The sequence below is a fragment of the Scomber japonicus genome, chromosome 24 (genome assembly GCF_027409825.1).
Source record: "Scomber japonicus isolate fScoJap1 chromosome 24, fScoJap1.pri, whole genome shotgun sequence".
NCBI lineage: Eukaryota > Metazoa > Chordata > Actinopteri > Scombriformes > Scombridae > Scomber > Scomber japonicus.
Window position 1 is genome coordinate 1,307,245 of NC_070601.1, and position 18,443 is coordinate 1,325,687.

The following is an 18,443-nucleotide window of genomic DNA, read 5'->3' on the forward strand; positions in this document are numbered from 1 at the left end:
CCCCCATGGTGGTCTGGACCAACCGCTGCCCCCTGCTGGTCCGGACCAACCGCTGCCCCCTGCTGGTCCGGACCAACCGCTGCCCCCTGGTGGTCCGGACCAACCGCTGCCCCCTGGTGGTCCGGACCAACCGCTGCCCCCTAGTGGTCCAGACCAACCGCTGCCCCCTGGTGGTCCGGACCAACCGCTGCCCCCTAGTGGTCCGGACCGTTCTTTACCCCCTGGTGGTATTTTACTGTAATTTGGTAAAACTTGTGGAAATTTTAAAGAAATCATGTCCAGCCGACCTGCGAGAAAAAATTAGTTAAATTAGCAAAAAGAGAATTTATTTAAAATCTACCAACGAAAGACAATCGTTCCAATAATTAGCACCAAAAAAATAATCATTCTTATGAGATAATTAGATCTAGATTAAGATCTTAACACGATAATAAAACATTTAGATGAATAACTTTAGACTGTGAGCAGAAACAAACAGCTGTGTCTTAATAATTAAAACTGTTAATGTAGCTGCGTAGAGGTTCAAGTTACGTATATATATTTACAATGGTTGTGTTAATATCACTGTGCTCTTTAAAAACCTTCAGTCAAGCTCCAATAAAACATTCAACTGGATAAAAAATGTTACAAACTCGAACATGACATTTATAATATATATATATATTATATTTTAAATTTTACTTCATAAACTGACAAATCAACATTTAAAACTCACAGGTGAAGGAACTCAAATGTTACTAAAAGTCACTTTTTTTTTTTTGGCTTCAGAAATTAATTAAAAGTTAAATCAGTTCTGTGTTGCGTTCAGGGACTTCTGGAGTGTCGGAAATCTCTGCACTTAAAAGTTAAATCAGTTCTGTGTTGCGTTCAGGGACTTCTGGAGTGTCGGAAATCTCTGCACTCTGTTCTACTGGGTGATATGTGTTTGTTGTTTTAGGTCAACACTTATTGTGGAGGTGAAAGGGGGGGGGGGGGGGTAACTAGAATATTTAACCCAAATTATAAGATCAAATTTCCATAAAATATTTAAAAATCGAAGGAAATGAAACACTTTTTATTGCTTGACATTAAAAGCACCTTAGAAAAAAAAATACTACAAACAATAAAAACTTAAAGATTTTGTTACTTTTGGGAGGAAGTTCTTCTTTTTGTATGAAACAGTGTTGAAACCTGTTACTGTCTTTAAACGTCTCCTTAGCAGTGAATGAGACGAGCATGGTGGAAGTATTAAAGATGTGTCTGTATTTATAGTTCATATATTATAATGATGATGATGATGATGATGATGATCTGTTTGATTTTAGATAATCATTTGCTGTTTTGGGATTGTTTTTACACATCAGACGCTGAATGAGAATCATAATAAATCCAGTTTATACACTTTACAGACTTTGCTGCACAGTTTTGTCCATTTTCCTTTTTTTTTTTAATGTTTCAGAAAATCTAAAAAACAAAAAAAGGAAAGGAGGAAGGATGAAAAGAGGAAGGAATTTAGGAGAGAAGGAAAGGAGGATGGGATGGAAGGAAGGAAGGAGGGAGGAAAGGAGGAAGGAAGATACTAAGGAAAGGAGTAAGGACGAAGAGAGGAAGGAATTTAGGAGAGAAGGAAAGGAGGAAGGGGGAGAGAGGAAAAGAGGGAGGGAGGAAGGAAGGAAAGAACTAAGGAAAGGAGTAAGGATGAAGAGAGGAAGGAATTTAGGAGAGAAGGAAAGGAGGAAGGAAGGAGGAAAGGAAAAAAAGGAGGAAGGAAGGAAGGAGGAGGGAGCAAAGAAAGAGGGTAGGAAGGAGGGAAGGAACAAAAGGAGGAGGGAAGAAGGAAGGAAAGAAGGAAGAGTGAAAAGAGACGGGGTTAAGTGTTTTTACATTGAGGTTAACATTATAGTGTAAGAGCTAATTACCTTTCACTAAACAATCTACATCAATCATAGCCTAAAGTATAAGTATAATATATAATAAGTAATCCATTTACTTACTTACTTTAAATATGGTTTAAGGTTTAAAGGCTGCAGTACCTCGTTTGTCCTGCTGGGGGAGCTGCTGCTTTTATCTCAGAGTCCAACAGCTGACTTATTATTATTTAAGGCAATTTATCAGATTTCACACTGGAGCTAGATGATGATGAAGATGATGATGACGATGATGATGAGAGGAAGAGGAAAACGGCCTTTCAGCTCAGTTTATTTTCACAGTGATGAACAAAACAGAACAAAGTGATAATAATAGAAAAAGACTAAAAAAAAAAAAAAAAAAAAACCCAAAAAGATATTAAACACATGGTTATCTTATCAAGTCATATTAATCATCCAACAGCTGTTCACATTAAACATCATTAATCTCACATATTGATCTGATTGAGACTCAAATTAGTTTTTTTTTTTTGGCCTTTTCAATTTAAATCAGAACAAAAACCATATCAAATAAAATAAAAACCCAGACCATGAAGAGAAGCCTCAGTGGGACTGGATTACTGTGTGTAGGGGAGGGAGGTGGAGTGACCATCACCTGCTGCTCAGTCATATTTTCACCTTTACCCCAGAAATAATTACAGCTGCGGTAATCGACTGTTTTCCAGTGAACTCGCTGCTCCCTCGTCATGAAGCATATCTGCCTGTGACTCAAAAAAAACAACAAAGCAAATCTCCAACTAACGCCCATCCAATGTCAGATTACAGTTTGGTTCCATTAAAAGTCGTGATACAGAAAACAGAACAAAACAGACAGAAAGTTTATTAGTGTTGGACATCAGAGATAATAACTTCACAAAGGTTTAAAATGCCATCCGGCGCCATATTTCATCCCCTCACCCCCCCCCTGCTATGTTAACCCTTTATAGGACACTCATTGAAAGGAAGGAAGGAAGGAAGGTTGGAAGGAAGGCAAGTAAGGAGGAAGGAAGGAAGGAAGGTAGGGGGGAGGAAAGAAAGAGAGAATGAGGGAGGGAGGAAGGGAAGAAAGAAGGAAGGAAGGAAGAAGAAAGGGGGATGGAGGAAGGAAAGAAGGAAGGAAGGGAGGAGAGAAGGAGGGAGGGAGGAAGAACAGATGGAAGTAAGGAAAGGAAGGAAGGAAAGAGGGAGGAAAGACAGATGGAAGGAAGGAAGAAAGGACGGAGGAAATAAGGAACGAGGGAGGGAGAAAGGAAAAGAGGAAGGGAAGAAAGAAGGCAGGGAGGAAGGAAAGGGAGGAAGGAAAGGAAGGAAGGAAGGATATTTTAGGATATTTACAGAAGTTACCAAATATGATTATTTGCCCAATAAAGGGTTAATCCAGTCGAAATGGGACTTAAGATTCAATTTTAAGCTTTTAAAAAGGAACCTGAAGGAACAGTGTGTGTGTTGGTGTGTGTGTGTGTGTTCATATCAGTCCCGTGCATGTGTTCGGTGTGTGTGTGTCCTCTTTCTCTGCAGGGAGGATCTCGGTTTTCCTGGTTTGGCTGCTCACCAGCTTCCTGAAAACACACATCAACACGCTCATAAATCACCAGAATCATTCACTTTGCAGCTGTTAATGTGTGCGTGATGTCATTTATTTCCTTTCTTGGAAAGCTTTTAAACACAGTTGATCTTTAGTTGCTCCTGAAATATGTGACTTCATGGGAACGTTTTTGAAGTTTGCATGTCGAAACCTGATATTGGAAATGTACCGACGACGACTTAAAAAAACACCAAAAAACAAACAACTGTACTGTTTGATCAGTTTTGTAGATTCAAGCCTCGCCTGAACAAGTCAGTTCTTTTTAAAATCCAAAACATTTAAGTAACTGCAAAGTAACAGAGCAATCTATCAAAGGTATATACCCAAAGAAAACCTTACAGCACAAGTGGCTGAAAGAGCAAAAAGGGTACTTCGCTGTTTTGTGGTTTTGGGCTCGAACCATTGAAATCATTTTTAGGCCAACACCCAGTACGAAAACAAGTCAGACAAGCTGTGAGAAATGCTTTCCTCCAACTACGTTACTGCCCTTCAATCTAAAGTACGTTGATTCAAATCAGCTCTTAAGTGTCTAAGTAGAGGAAAGTCTAAAACACTGCATCCACTGGCTCAAAGTGATGGACTCGCTCAGGCATTGAGGTTCGGGGGTTTGACCTTTAGGCCACCGGAAGAATTTTGAAATGTGACATCCAGAGAAAATAGACAGGATCAAAGGTATAGGGCAGAGTTTGGAGGTTGAGGGCTTGACCCGTAATCAGTCCTTGCATTTTGACGCCCCCAAAGAAAAGCCTACAAAACCCTCACAAGGCACAAAATGAAACCAAGACCCTTCAAGATTGTGGCTTTGCTTGAACGCTGGCATCCACAGTAAAGACTGAAAAGCTTTTAATAATAGCACTTCAAGAGCTCTAGCTGTTGGACAAATTTCTAGAGATTGAGATTTTAATCCTTGAGAATAAAGTCCAACACCTGCTGGAGAATTTGGAAAGCTCTGTTCGGCTTTTAGAAATCTACTCTAATTTTCAGGTCATGAGTTTTGGTCCTCTGTGAGTTTTGAAGTCCAACATTAAGAGGACAGAGTGAAAACTGCATAAAGAACACTCTCAGTAAAGCTTATAGCTCAAAGAGAAAAGTGGCTGCTTGGAAGCTTTCAGTTTGAGGGTTAATTAAGTCATTTTAAAATCAGTAACCCTGATAAACCAATGAAAAGCTCTCAGAAACAATGATCCACATGGCTGTCCTTGTGACTCAGGTTGTTCGTAGACTGCTATGAAAATGAAGGTTGTGGTTGTTTCTACTTTTTATATTGAGAAACCCAAACGTAAAGACTAAAAGAGCTCAAAGAAATGTGTTGGTCCCATTATAAGTTTATAATTGAGGGGTTTTTTCTCACCGTATCCTCCAGAGGGCGTCAATATTGGGAGGGTTGGGTAGAGGCTGCCTATCACAGTCCTCCACCGTATCAGGAAGCGGGATGCCGCTGGTCTCCGGCAGCATCAGACACAAGCCACAGCCAATGATTGGTCCACTGCTGTACACAATCATGGCCGCCAGTGAGATCGCTCCGTTGGGGTTGGGTGGAACCATGGTGTTAACCAGACAGCCAATCCGGAAACACAAGCTGACCAGAGACAAGCACCGCTGTCTGGAGTATAATATTTAACACTTTAAATTCGAGGATAAGCCCCGTCAGATGCACCGTCCTGTTTTCTAGACATGTAAAATAAAAAACAGTTAAAAAAAATCTATAAATAAAAAGAATATCGCAAAGAACATAAAACAATCAATATAAAACATCAACGAGACACACGTGTAATAAAACAAGGCTCTCTCAAAGTATTAAAAATAACTGAGAACAAAAACTAGTAATGAAAGAGAACAAGTACATTTGAGGTCAAAGAGGTGCAGAAAAAGAAACGTGACGATCTAAATTATATATACAACAATGAGACAGTTGACATCATATTTAGTCAGTGAGTGTGAGTACCTGACCACTGTCGGGAACAGCTCGATGCTGTACAGAGTAGAGATGAAGATAGCAGCAAGAATGCAAAGTTTTCCCAACAGAGCAAGACTCATCACCAGCACCGGCTCGCCTGTCCAGAACAACACAGTAACATATCAATACCTAATCACACATCAATACTATGTCAGTCAAGACTCTTTGGTCTAGATGGATTGAATAATTGAGAACTAAATAAAATATGCTGTTGCCAAGTAGCTATAAGATTGGTTACTGCAGGTTTAAATGACTTCTAAATAAATAGAGAGGATCCAGTTCTGTAATGTGTACCAGGCGGGGAGCTCCGGTCCTCTGAAATGAGGCCAACCAGGAAGTAACTTAGAGCTGCATTCTATCAAAAGGCCACCAGGGGGCGACCGTCTCTATACAAGTCAATGGAGAATTCACCAACTTCTCACTTGATTTCTAACCTCAGTAAACGTTTTCAAAATGTGTTTATGGTCTCAATCGCTAGTTTAAAGCCTTCTTCAATGCAGTATGATGTTCATTTGGGACATTTTGGCCTCCCTGATTTTATATGTGACGATAAAGCAGGGTATGCATTAGGGCGTGGCTACGTCCTGATTGACAGGTTGATTGACCAATGTCCTCGAGATCCAGCCCTCGTAACCATAGCAACCTCCCCCGCTCCGCCCATGGCCCCGCCTCATGCCCATATAAGTAGAATCCATGTTTTTATTTTTCCCAGCATGCACCATCTTTTCAAGATGGCGCTGCCTAGATTGGAAACTATTGGCTTCCGAGCAGCAGTCACATTACTTACAATATCATCTGCATACAGTGAGATGCATTATTAACATATAAAACTTAAAACTCTGAGCGGTTACTGATTGTGGTAGCAGGATTTGTTTCTTCTCACCGTGGTATCGGGACAGCAGTAATGACAGGAAGCATGCTGCTCCGCTCAGGAACAGAGCGAGCATGCTGATTGGTCGCCGCCCCAGGCGAACCAATGGGACAAGCAGGCAGGGAGTTTCTGATAGGCCGGAGAAGAACTGAGCGGAGTAGACGCCGACGCCAAATGAGCCGATGTTCATACAGATGCCAAAGTATGTCAGTGCAGACGCAGCACTGCAGGATCAGAGCAGGAATATGGGTCAGTTTAGGAAGATTAAACATAGACATACAGAATGAAACTCCAGAGTATGGTGAGAGTAAAGATGGAGATACAAAGTTATTAAATGATCACATAGGGGTTAAACTCTGTATGGAGGAGGGTTAGATTTTCCTGTCAATGTTTAACTGGACATTCCTGCACCTCAGTCTGGGTATACTGTACAGAAACAGTATGTACAGTATGTCTTCATAGAGTCTCACAGAATTAAAGAAACATGAAGAAAAATATTAAACTCAGTGTTAGAGAGACTGCAGTGACTGGAACACAACTAGTGGTAGCTTTGTGTATTTTGAGTATGCACCAAAATATTATAGAAATATAAAATATAAAGTGGTAAGTGTGTGTGTGTGTGTGTGTGTGTGTTGTATAAGTCATGTTTGACCCCCTGACCCTGTAAAACAGTGTCCAAATACTAACTTATACCAGTTTTATAAGACTTACTTTATTGATGAACCCTGAAAATATTGTGAGGAACATTAATATTCAGAGTCATATTGAAATATTAACGCCTTAATACAGAAACTACGCCTTAATTCTCAGCCCTAGTTTGTTTCTTATTTATTTAATTTGTGCTTTGTAGTGAAATAATTACACTCTGTCAGGTGTGTGTGTTTATAACCTTAGGTAACTCATGATTGACAGCCGCAGCAGGACGGACGGGTGTCTGAGGTGGATGATGTCACATGGGGAGTGGCCAGCTGCAGGCTCTTCTTTCTGAGCCTCGGTGGCTTTTTGCAAATCAGACCAAGCTGAGTCCAACAGCTACACACACACAGAAACAAACAGAAATAAATTAGTGCATTAGTTGGGGACTATTTTCAGAGGCGGATTAATCCACATTTAGATAATACTTGTTAGTAGATCAGGTCATTGTTGGGATGTTTGGGATTTTATGTAATTTAGTGTGTGTGTGTGAGTGTGTGTGTGATTACCAAGCCCAGGCACTTCTCATCTGCAGGGCTGTTGCCACGGTAACGGTCCAAAACATCCGTCCTCCTCTTTAACAACAACCAGCGAGGAGACTCTGGAATCGATCTTGAAAGACAGACACAAATGCTGAGTTCTTACACAGTTGGAAAAAACTTTTCAAATGAGACAGGTGTACAGGTGTGGACAGGTGTGGACAGATGTAGACAGGTGTGGACAGATGTGGATAGGTATGGACTGGTGTGAACAGATGTGGACTGGTGTGGACAGATGTGGACAGGTGTGGACAGATGTGAACAGATGTAGACAGGTGTGGACAGATGTGGACAGATGTGAACAGATGTGGACAGATGTGGACAGATGTGGACAGGTATGGACAGGTGTGGACAGATGTGGACAGATGTGAACAGATGTGGACAGGTGTGGACAGATGTGAACAGATGTAGACAGGTGTGGACAGATGTGGACAGATGTGAACAGATGTGGACAGGTGTGGACAGGTATGGACAGGTGTGGACAGGTGTGTATGCCTACAGGTAGAGCGGCAGACAGATGAGCTGCGGCAGAGATAGAGCAAGGTGCAGCTGTGTCCAGGTGGGGCTGAGCCAGGCCAGCGGAGCTCCACTCATCGTCCCCAAACTGAAGCAGAACGGCAGGAAGGCCGGCGGCCAGAGCCGGGCAGCGGGGGGAGTCCACTCCACTGCTGCAACACACACACAAACATTTCAATCTGCAGTTTACTGTCTCTTAAAAGGTGAGATTAACCAAACTACTGCATATTGACTGATATTCATTTTTAAAACAAACACTTCACATCGTCACTTTTGCTGTGATTTTAATGAGCCCATGACTTGTTCTCTGAAGCTACCATCAAGACAAACTCCACAACTGATGAAGCTCTCAGAGTAGCAAAATCCTTTCCTTGAATGTTGTCTGTACTGAACCTGCAGCTTTTTAGTCCTCAAACCAGAACTCAGCAGGGGTCAGGAGGTTGTCCTGCTTCATTAGCACTCAGCCTGGTCAGCACGACTTTATCTGGGACACGTGCTCTTTATCAGCCAAGTGTCCCACTGAGGTCTTATCAAACTCACCGGACCCGTCAAACACTGAGAGGCCTTTCAGCAGAGAGGTTACAGTAAAATGGGACCACTTGTCTCATAGTAGAAGGAATGTTTTTTCCTAGATGTTCTGCATCTGTTCTCAATCTGTTGTGTTGGAGTGTTTTGTTACCCAGACTGAAGGAGCAGATGTTGATGCAGCAGCAGCACACGCCTGTCAGGCAGCGAACAGCGAGGAAGAGGAACGGTTGAGAAAGAACAGCGGGCACAACACCACACACAGCGTGCACCAACACACACACCAACAGCACTGGACGCTTTCCATATCTGCAAACACACACACACACACATCATGTAAAGAGTACAGTACTGCAGTGACACATTACAGAAGCTTGTGTTATAGTAGAGTGTGTGTTGTACCGGTCAGACAGCGCTCCTCCCACCAGAGAGCCCAGCAGCAGACCAACCATGTAGAGAGTCTGACCATAGGACAACCAGTCTGTCCAACCACACACTGACTGACACACACACACACACACACACACACAATAATAAATTACGAATGACAAACTGTGTTCTCAAAGAAAGCATTTCAGTCAGCTATACATAACAGCTTCCTTTCATATTCCTCATATGAGAAGTTAAATCTGCAGATATTTGCCATTTCAACTTAACAAAAAGCTGAAATGGTTCATTGATTATTTGAAAATGTTGATTTTCTTTTAACCAACTGTTCAACACAACGGTCAACGAGACCCAGCTTGTTAATAAGTAAGTATACGACGTCTAAGTCACACAGCTTTAGATTTGAGTGAGCTACACTAGCAGCTCTCACTAAATATTGTTGTCCTTTAACTTTTGGAAGTAACTTGTAAGATCCAGTTAGCATTAACAGCGTCGGGTTGCACATTAACGCTTTATGTTAATGTCTTGTTTTATCTGTTCATGTCAAATGTTTAACACCAAATACATGTGTAAACAAATTTTACACATATTTACTCAATTTTTTACTTTTTATTTTTTACTCTTTTTATTTATTTTTAATTCTAATTTTAGTTTTTGAATTGAGCTCTTACTATTCCTTTATTGTTTTTATTTATTATTATATTTGTGTGTGATTATATTGTATTTTAATAACTCTGCAGCACTTTGGTTGTTTTTAAACGTGCTTTATTAATAAAACTTGACTAAATCAGTATCTAAGGGAAATAGTTTAGAAGAACATCTCATCATGATATCATTGACTATTGGCCATTTTTATAAAGACAGATTCATAAATTCATGAATCCAATAGCTCAAACATAATAAGAATAAATAATATATACAAAAAAACCCAAACGTTATAAAACTAAGCAAAAATATACAAGATAATCATATTAAGAGGAAGAAATATTAATCAGGATTATTATTGCACATTAAATATAAGTATGTATTTCTCTTTTTAACCTTCCTGTCGTCCTCCCGGGTCAAATTGACCCGTCTGTTTTGACTGTTCCTTTCTTCCTTCCTTCCTTGTGTCCTTCCTCCCTCCTACCTTCCTCTCTTTCTTCTTCTCTCCTTCTTTCCTCCCTCCCTCCTACCTTCTTTCCTTCTTTCCTTCCTTCCATCTGTGCTTCCTCTCTCCTTCTCCCTTTCTTCCTCCCTCCTACCTTCCTCTCTCCTTCTTTCCTCCCTTCTTTCCTTCCTTCTTTCCTGTGTCCTTCTTTCCTTCCTTCCTCCCTCCCTCCTACCTTCCTCCCTTACTTACTTCTTTCCTCCATCCTTCCTTCCTACCTTCCTTATTTCCTTTCCTCCCTTCCTTCCGTCCGTCCTCCATCCCCTTTTCTTCCTTCTGTCATTCCTTCCTTTCTCTCTCCCTCCCTGCCTTCTTTCCTTTACTCCCTTCCTCCCTTCCTTCCTACCTTCCTTCCTTCCTTCATACGTTCCTTTCTCTCTCCTTCCTTCCTTCCTCCCTCCCTGCCTTCTTTCCTTTACTCCCTTCCTCCCTTCCTTCCTTGACTCGAACACAACAGGAGGGTTAAAATATCTGACATAGAAGAAGAACAAACTATATTATAAGTTTATTTAAAACTCAGATATTTAAAACAACCGTTGAGATATTACATAAATAGCTACACTCACATCTCGGTTCCCGCCCTCCGTCCTCCAATCAGCGTCGCCCTCTGAACCGTCCCCTGGCTCTGATTGGTTGCCCGGCGCGTTCGGTGGCAACGTTCCACGCGGAGGGTCCGAGCCGCCTGTGCCGTTACCATGGCGACAGCTGGCCTCGGCGACGGCGGCCGCGAAAATGTCCAGAAAGAAGAGAAAGGAGGTGAAGATGAAGACCAGAGAGAGACGCCAGTAGACCGAGAGCTGCAGCGGAGACAGCATCCTTTCTTTCTTCCCCTCCAGCTCAGCTGCCAGCAAGCAGCCAAACTACAGACAGACTTCAGGTTGGAGCTGAACTTTCATCCACAACTTTTCTCTCCTCCTTCTTTTCCCTATAAGGTCCTGAAGGGCTGTTTGGGGTATTCAGTGTGGTGACACAGCGCCACTCTGTGGTTTGTTCATGTACTACACCCTGACTCTCTAAAAGGCTGGCTTTACAGCAGGGGGCTCATCTGTCCTTCCTCCCTTTCTACCTTCCATCTTTCCTTCCTCCCTCCCTCCCTTCCTTCCTTCCTCCCTTCCTTCCTCCCTTCCTTCTTTCCTTCCTTCCTACCTACCTTCATTTCTTCCATCTGTCCTTCCTTCCTTCCTTATATCCTTCCATGTGTCCTTCCTTCCTTCCATGTGTCCTTCCTCCCTTCCTTCCTTCCATCTGTCCTTCCTTACTCCCTTCTTTCCTCCCTTCCTTCCTTCCATCTGTCCTTCCATCTTTCCTTCCTCCCTCCCTCCCTTCCTTCCTTCCTACCTACCTTCATTTCTTCCATCTGTCCTTCCTTCCTTCCTTATATCCTTCCATGTGTCCTTCCTTCCTTCCTTATATCCTTCCATGTGTCCTTCCTTCCATCCATCTGTCCTGCCTCCCTTCCTTTCTTCCATCTTTCCTCCCTTCCTTCCTTCCTCCCTTCCTTCCATCTGTCCTTCCATCTTTCCTTCCTTCCTTCCACCCTTCTTTCCTTTCTTCCTTCCTTCCTTCCTTCCTTCCATCTGTCCTGCCTCCTGTCCTTTCTTCCATCTTTCCTCCATTCCTTCCTTCCTTCCTTCCTTCCTTCCATCTTTCCTTCCTTCCTTCCTTCTTTTTAATATTCCGGCCCACATGATTATGTCTCCTTAATGAAGATGAGTCACATTTTACACAAACATGAACACACAGCAACACGTTTACTTTAAAATCTATTTATTAGATAAAAGTCCAGTAAATATGATTTGTAGTTTTTGTCATTTCCAGCAGAGGGAGCTGCAGTGAAGTAAAGATAATACACATTACACTTTATATGATGTTACAATGACAATATAAAATACACTTTTCAGACACAAAACATCACAGTTCACTAAATTAGTTCATTCACAGGTTATTCATTAACTCTCATGTCATCCCATCTCTTTTGACTGTTCCTTCCTTCCTTCCTTCCTTCCTTCCTTCCTTCCTTCCTTCTTCCCTCTTTCTTTAATTTTTCCTTCCTTCTTCCCCTTCTTCCCCTCCTCCCCTCTTTCTTTGCTCCCTCCTCCTTCCATCCATCCTTCCTTGCTTGCTTCCTTCCTTCCTCCCTCCCTCCTTACTCCTTTCTTTCTTTCCTTCCTTCCTCTGTTCGTCCTCACTCCTTTTCTGCCTTCCTTCCTTCCTTCCTTCTCTCCTAAACTCCTTCCTCTTTCCTCTTTTCGTCCTTCCTTCCTTCCTTCCTTTCCTCTCTCCCTCTCTCCTTACTCCTTCCTTTTCTTCCTTCCTTCCTCCTTTCCTCTCTCCCTCTCTCCTTACTCCTTTCTTCCTTCCTTCGTCCCTTCCTTCCTTCCATTCTTCCTTCCTTTACTCCTTCCTTCCTTCGTCCCTTCCTTCCTTCCTTTACTCCTTCCCTCTTTCCCTCTTTCCTTCCATCCTTCCTTCCTTTACTCCTTCCTTCCTTCCATTTGTCCTTCCTTCCTTCATTTCCTCCTTACACCTTTCCTTCCTTCCTTCTGTCCTTCCCTCCTTCCCTCTTTCCTTCCATTTGTCCTTCCTTCCTTCCTTTCCTCCTTACTCCTTCCCTCCTTCCTCCCTTCTGTCCTTCCTTGACCTGAGGACAACAGGAGGGAATGATGAGCAGCTTCCAGATGAACCCTCATTATTCAGCTCATGTGTGAACTGAACTGTGTTTGCTCAGTACGACCATTTCAAGTTTTTGGTTCTCTTATTGTTTCCCTCCTTTCTTCATCCTCTCTTCATCCTCTCTTCATCCTGTTTTTCCCTCCACACCTGCCCTGCATCATGTTCATTAGTCCTGCTCCACTCACCTGTCCCTCATTTCCCTCATAACTTCTGTCTGTGTTTGAGTCTCAGCTTTGGTTTCTCTCTCTTTGTGCTCGTCTTGTATTCAGCCAGCCTCACAATAAGTAAGTAAGTCTTTCCTTCTTCAGCCCTGTTTCATCCTTCCTTCTTCCCCTCCTCCCCTCTTTCTTTGCTCCCTCCTCCTTCCTTCCATCCTTCCTTCCTTGCTTGCTTGCTTGCTTGCTTCCTTCCTTCCTCCCTCCCTCCCTCCTTACTCCTTTCTTTCTTTCCTTCCTTCCTTCCTCTTTTTGCCCTCACTCCTTTTCTGCCTTCCTTCCTTCCTTCCTTCCTTCCTTCCTTCCTTCCTTCCTTCCTTCCTTCCAGAATTTAAGTCTGAATTTAGTCCAGACCTAAATTCTTTCCTCTTATCGTCCTTCCTTCCTTCCTTCCTTTCTTCCTTCCTCCTTTCCTCTCTCCCTCTCTCCTTACTCCTTTCCTTTCTTCCTTCTCCACAGTCGTTGCACTTGAGTCCAATTTTTTTTAGTTTTGAAACTAACTAATCAGATTAATCAATAATGAAAATGAATTGCAGCCTCAACAGAGATTAATAAGAATACATTTTACAAACTCAACTCCTTCATCCTTTAAACAAATAACAGTCCAGTTAACTTCCTGAACCACTAAAATAAACATTTACATTAAACTAGTTTTACTACCAAACATGGTTCAGGGTCTCAGGGTCTCCTAAAGGCGTCAGGGTCTCAGGGTTCGGGTGGGTTTGGGAGGTTTCGGTTGGTTTCAGCGTCTGTGCTTAGGGACGTGGTTCAGGGTCTCCTAAAGGCGTCTGTGCTCATGGTTCCGGTGGGTTCTTTGTGGGTTCGGGTGGGTCCTCGCTCCCTCCCATCATGCTCTCTGGCCGGCAGCTCGTTGAGTTTCCGTCACCACGGTCGCCATGGCGGACAGCGGAGTGGAGTAAGTGGATGCAAAGCTCTGTAGGCCGACCATCAGGCAGCGCCAACTGAAACACAACGCCTTCCTGACGTTCTGCCCAACACAACACAAGACATCACAGTTAGAGGTTTGATTCCCGGCCGTGAAGCAAGGCAGTAACACAGACAGACGGTTTCTATCACAGTGTTATCTCACTGAGAGGCTTAACCCTCCTGTCGTCCTCCCGGGTCAAATTGACCCCGTCTCTTTTGGCTGTTCCTTCTTTCCTTTCTGTTCCTTCTGCTTTCTTTAATTTTTCCTTTGTTCTTCCCATCCTTACATACTTCTTTCCTCACTTCCTTCCTTCCTTCCTTCCTTCCTTCCTTCCTTCCTTCCTTCCTTCATCCTTTACTTCCTCCCCCCTTTCCTTCCTCCCTCCCTCGTAAGTAACGAGATTCAGGTTAAATGAACATGTCTGTCATTATTACTGTGATATTTTTTCTTATGGTTATCATACCACCAGGATCTCATACCGGCCCATGCCTATTTCCCTCCATTATAAGTAACTCAGTTCAGACACAGTGAGCCTAACTTTGAAACACACTCCTCTGTTGAGTGTCGAGCTGATTACTGCCGAACTATCGAGACTCTAAATAACTGATAACGTAAATCATAAACCTCTGAGTTTAAAAAGCAATCATAGACCAAAAACCAGTCCAGACCAACAACCAGTCCATGGTCCAGACCAAAAACCAGTCCAGACCAACAACCAGTCCATGGTCCAGACCAACAACCAGTCCATGGTCCAGACCAAAAACCAGTCCAGACCAACAACCAGTCCATGGTCCAGACCAAAAACCAGTCCAGACCAACAACCAGTCCATGGTCCAGACCAAAAACCAGTCTAGACCAACATCCAGTCCAGACCAAAGACCAGTCCAGACCAAAAACCAGTCCATGGTCCAGACCAAAAACCAGTCCATGGTCCAGACTAGGGCTGAACGATATATCGTTATCGTATCTATATCGAGATATGAACATTCAAGACATTAATAACGGAAAAGCAACGATATAAACGATATATTTCCGCCGCGCTCGCCCTGCTTGTACAGCTCGAGCAGTCTCCATAAACATTACTTTTAAGGTTGCCCTTGAACGCACCACTACGGCCAGCCAACCACAAAGCTTATTTCATGCTTGCTGTTGATCGACAGCTGAAGCCAACCAATGACAAACATAGGAGGGTTGGAGTGAGGGAGACGTAGACTGAGACGCACACAGCCACACACACACACACACACACAGCCACACACACAAACACACACACAGCCACACACACAGCCACACACACACACACACACACACACACACACACACACACACACACACACACACACAGGACATTCACAGCGGGGAAATCGAAACGGAAGAAAAGAGACATGAGTGCGGAAGGTAATGCGGCCGGTGGCAGTGCAGAATCTCATTTTGTGCCAAAACATAAATCATCCTCCATTATTTGGAGGTATTTTGGATTTAGAAAGGATGATGTTGACCAGAGCGAGGTGTTGTGCAAGTCGTGCTTGGGGGGGAACACAAGCAACTTGATTATTATTTATTATTGAGTGACTTTATGTTAATGTTGATGACTGGCAGTGAGTTCTAATCAATAAAACTGCACTCTTTTGTTTTCTTGGTTTTCACCGAACCCGTAGTCATATCGTATCGTATCGATATCGAGATATCTGGCATGAATATCGAGATATGAAATTTTGTCCATATCGTTCAGCCCTAGTCCAGACCAAAAACCAGTCCATGGTCCAGACCAAAAACCAGTCCAGACCAAAAACCAGTCCAGACCAACAACCAGTCCAGACCAAAGACCAGTCCATGGTCCAGACCAAAAACCAGTCCAGACCAACAACCAGTCCAAACCAAAGACCAGTCCAGACCAAAAACCAGTCCATGGTCCAGACCAACAACCAGTCCAGACCAGCAGAGCAGGATTATAATACAGTAGTCTATAAATAGGCCTTTTATTTAAAGTGTTAAGTGATTAATTGACCGCTGAGGTCACATGATCCAAACATGAGGTATTTTATCAGGTTGTTCTTCAGGTCAAAGGTCAAAGGTCATTTCTTCTTACCTTCCTGTACTTCTTATACTTCTTCTTCTTCTTCCTCTTCTTCTCCTCCTTCCTCTTCTTCCTTTCCTCTGGTGTCTCCTCCTCCTCCTCCTCCTCCTCCTCTTCGATCAGGGGTTCGTATTTATCGGGCAGAACTGAGAAATAAACTTCTTTGGAGGTTTTCTGCCGCGTCTTCCTCTCGGCCGGAGGAGCGGAGGAGTCGTCCCCCTCCTGAGCTCCCATGGTTCACCCGTCTCTGAGTGAGCCGCTCCAGATCTCTGACCTCCTTGTTTTCAGGCAGGAGGACCTTTGGAACGAGGAGGAGTCAAACTTTATTAGTCGCCTGAAGCTCAGTTCATACACAGGAAACTCTGAAGCTTTGACATAAAACACACTAAAGGCCGGATTAGAAGAAGAATGTGGGACTGTTGGTTTTTTAAAAGTTGTTTTTTCGAAGGTTTTACTCACCTGAGAGTCTGAGAGTCTGTGGAGCTGCTTGTTTGTTTCCCACAGTTTGATTATCTGATGTTTGTTTAACAGAATAAACAAAAAACTTCATAATGAGACTCTGAGTCAATAAAAACTAGAATAACACGAGAAAGCTGCAACTGTCACAAAACATGAGGAATACCTGCAGACAGATTTAAAGGGACAGGTCAACACTTTAGATTCAACACTTTCTAAACCTGAGATGTGGAAATGAAAAGTACCTTTAAATATAGTTAGAGGTACTAGTACTTTACTGTAGTACAGTTTGAGGTACTAGTACTTTACTGTAGTACAGTTAGAGGTACTAGTACTTTACTGTAGTACAGTTAGAGGTACTTGTACTGTAGTTTGAGGTACTTGTACTTTACTGCAGTACAGTTTGAGGTACTTGTACTTTACTGCAGTACAGTTTGAGGTACTTGTAGTTTGAGGTACTTGTACCTCAAACTGTACTGCAGTTTGAGGTACTAGTAGTTTGAGGTACTTGTACTTTACTGCAGTACAGTTTGAGGTACTAGTACTTTACTGTAGTACAGTTTGAGGTACTTGTACTTTACTGTAGTACAGTTAGAGGTACTAGTACTTTACTGTAGTACAGTTTGAGGTACGTGTACTTTACTGTAGTACTGTTAGAGGTACTAGTACTTTACTGTAGTACAGTTAGAGGTACTTGTACTTTACTGTAGTACAGTTAGAGGTACTAGTACTTTACTGTAGTACAGTTAGAGGTACTTGTACTTTACTGTAGTACAGTTAGAGGTACTAGTACTTTACTGTAGTACAGTTAGAGGTACGTGTACTTTACTGTAGTACAGTTAGAGGTACTTGTACTTTACTGTAGTACAGTTAGAGGTACTAGTACTTTACTGTAGTACAGTTTGAAGTACTAGTACTTTACTGTAGTACAGTTTGAGGTACTTGTACTTTACTGTAGTACAGTTAGAGGTACTAGTACTTTACTGTAGTACAGTTAGAGGTACTTGTACTTTACTGTAGTACAGTTAGAGGTACTAGTACTTTACTGTAGTACAGTTAGAGGTACGTGTACTTTACTGTAGTACAGTTAGAGGTACGTGTACTTTACTGTAGTACAGTTAGAGGTACTTGTACTTTACTGTAGTACAGTTAGAGGTACTAGTACTTTACTGTAGTACAGTTTGAAGTACTAGTACTTTACTGTAGTACAGTTAGAGGTACTAGTACTTTACTGTAGTACAGTTAGAGGTACTAGTACTTTACTGTAGTACAGTTTGAAGTACTAGTACTTTACTGTAGTACAGTTAGAGGTACTAGTACTTTACTGTAGTACAGTTTGAGGTACTTAGCAGGTTTAGTGTCTAATGTTTCATCCTGAGGGGAACATGAATGCGTCCCATAGTTGACCTCATGGTGGCGCCAGAGGAAAGTGGCAGCTGAACTTTATCTCTTTAGAGTTTAAATAATAAAGTGATGACATGTTTCCGTTGTTTTTAACCTCAAACTCCTCCTGAAACCAACCTGTGAGCTAGCAGACGACGGCCGGGGTCACACTTTCCACACAATAAACTTATTCTGCAAAATTTGAAGTTAAGTTCTCAGGACACATGCTTAACCCTCCTGTTGTCCTCGAGTCAAGGAAAGAAGAGAGGAAGGGAGAAAGAAGGAAGGAAGAGAGGAAGGAAGGAGGAAGGAAGGGAGGGAGGGAGGAAGGTAGGAGGGAGGGAAGGGAAAGAAGGTAGGAGGGAAGGTAGGAAAGAAGGAAGGAAGAGAGGAAGAAGCAAGGAAAGAAGAAAGGAAGAAGGAAGGAAGGTAGGAGGGAGGAAGGAAAGGAGGAAGGAAGTGAGGAAGGAAGGAGGGAGGAAGGAAGGTAGGAGGGAGGGAGGGAGAAAGAAAGAAAAGGAAGGTAGGAGGGAGGGAGGGAAGGAAAGCAGGAAGGAAGGAAGGGACAAAGGAAAGATGGAAAGGAGGAAAGGAGGAAGGGA

General features: G+C 42.7%; 2 protein-coding genes across 2 annotated transcripts; both read right to left on the bottom strand.

Annotated features, from left to right (window-relative positions):
- Positions 1-3,351: 3,351 nt before the first annotated feature.
- On the bottom strand, positions 3,352-10,924 carry LOC128354597 (solute carrier family 22 member 6). Its single transcript, XM_053314812.1, has 10 exons — positions 10,676-10,924; positions 8,975-9,072; positions 8,727-8,881; positions 8,031-8,199; positions 7,502-7,604; positions 7,189-7,331; positions 6,312-6,523; positions 5,417-5,525; positions 4,823-5,074; positions 3,352-3,445 (listed from the first exon to the last, which is right to left on the bottom strand). The coding sequence occupies exons 1-10, from the start codon at positions 10,922-10,924 to the stop codon at positions 3,352-3,354; spliced, it is 1,584 nt and encodes a 527-aa protein (XP_053170787.1).
- A 2,908-nt stretch (positions 10,925-13,832) lies between these two features.
- On the bottom strand, positions 13,833-16,550 carry c24h1orf115 (chromosome 24 C1orf115 homolog). The gene is made up of 3 exons (XM_053314553.1): positions 16,462-16,550; positions 16,015-16,300; positions 13,833-13,985 (listed from the first exon to the last, which is right to left on the bottom strand). The coding sequence occupies exons 2-3, from the start codon at positions 16,234-16,236 to the stop codon at positions 13,845-13,847; spliced, it is 363 nt and encodes a 120-aa protein (XP_053170528.1). The 5' UTR covers positions 16,237-16,300; positions 16,462-16,550; the 3' UTR covers positions 13,833-13,844.
- Positions 16,551-18,443: the final 1,893 nt, after the last annotated feature.

What these genes read in the sequence shown, in the direction of transcription:
- c24h1orf115 (XM_053314553.1), bottom strand. Translation starts at nt 16,236, where the DNA reads ATGGGAGCTCAGGAGGGGGACGACTCCTCCGCTCCTCCGGCCGAGAGG. An exon ending in AGTATAAGAAGTACAGGAAG is followed by an intron (nt 13,986 to 16,014) that starts GTAAGAAGAAAT and finishes TGTGTTGGGCAG; the next exon opens with AACGTCAGGAAGGCGTTGTG.
- LOC128354597 (XM_053314812.1), bottom strand. Translation starts at nt 10,924, where the DNA reads ATGCTGTCTCCGCTGCAGCTCTCGGTCTACTGGCGTCTCTCTCTGGTC. An exon ending in GGAGGAGCGCTGTCTGACCG is followed by an intron (nt 8,882 to 8,974) that starts GTACAACACACA and finishes GTGTGTTTGCAG; the next exon opens with ATATGGAAAGCGTCCAGTGC. An exon ending in TCAATCATGAGTTACCTAAG is followed by an intron (nt 6,524 to 7,188) that starts GTTATAAACACA and finishes CTGATCCTGCAG; the next exon opens with TGCTGCGTCTGCACTGACAT.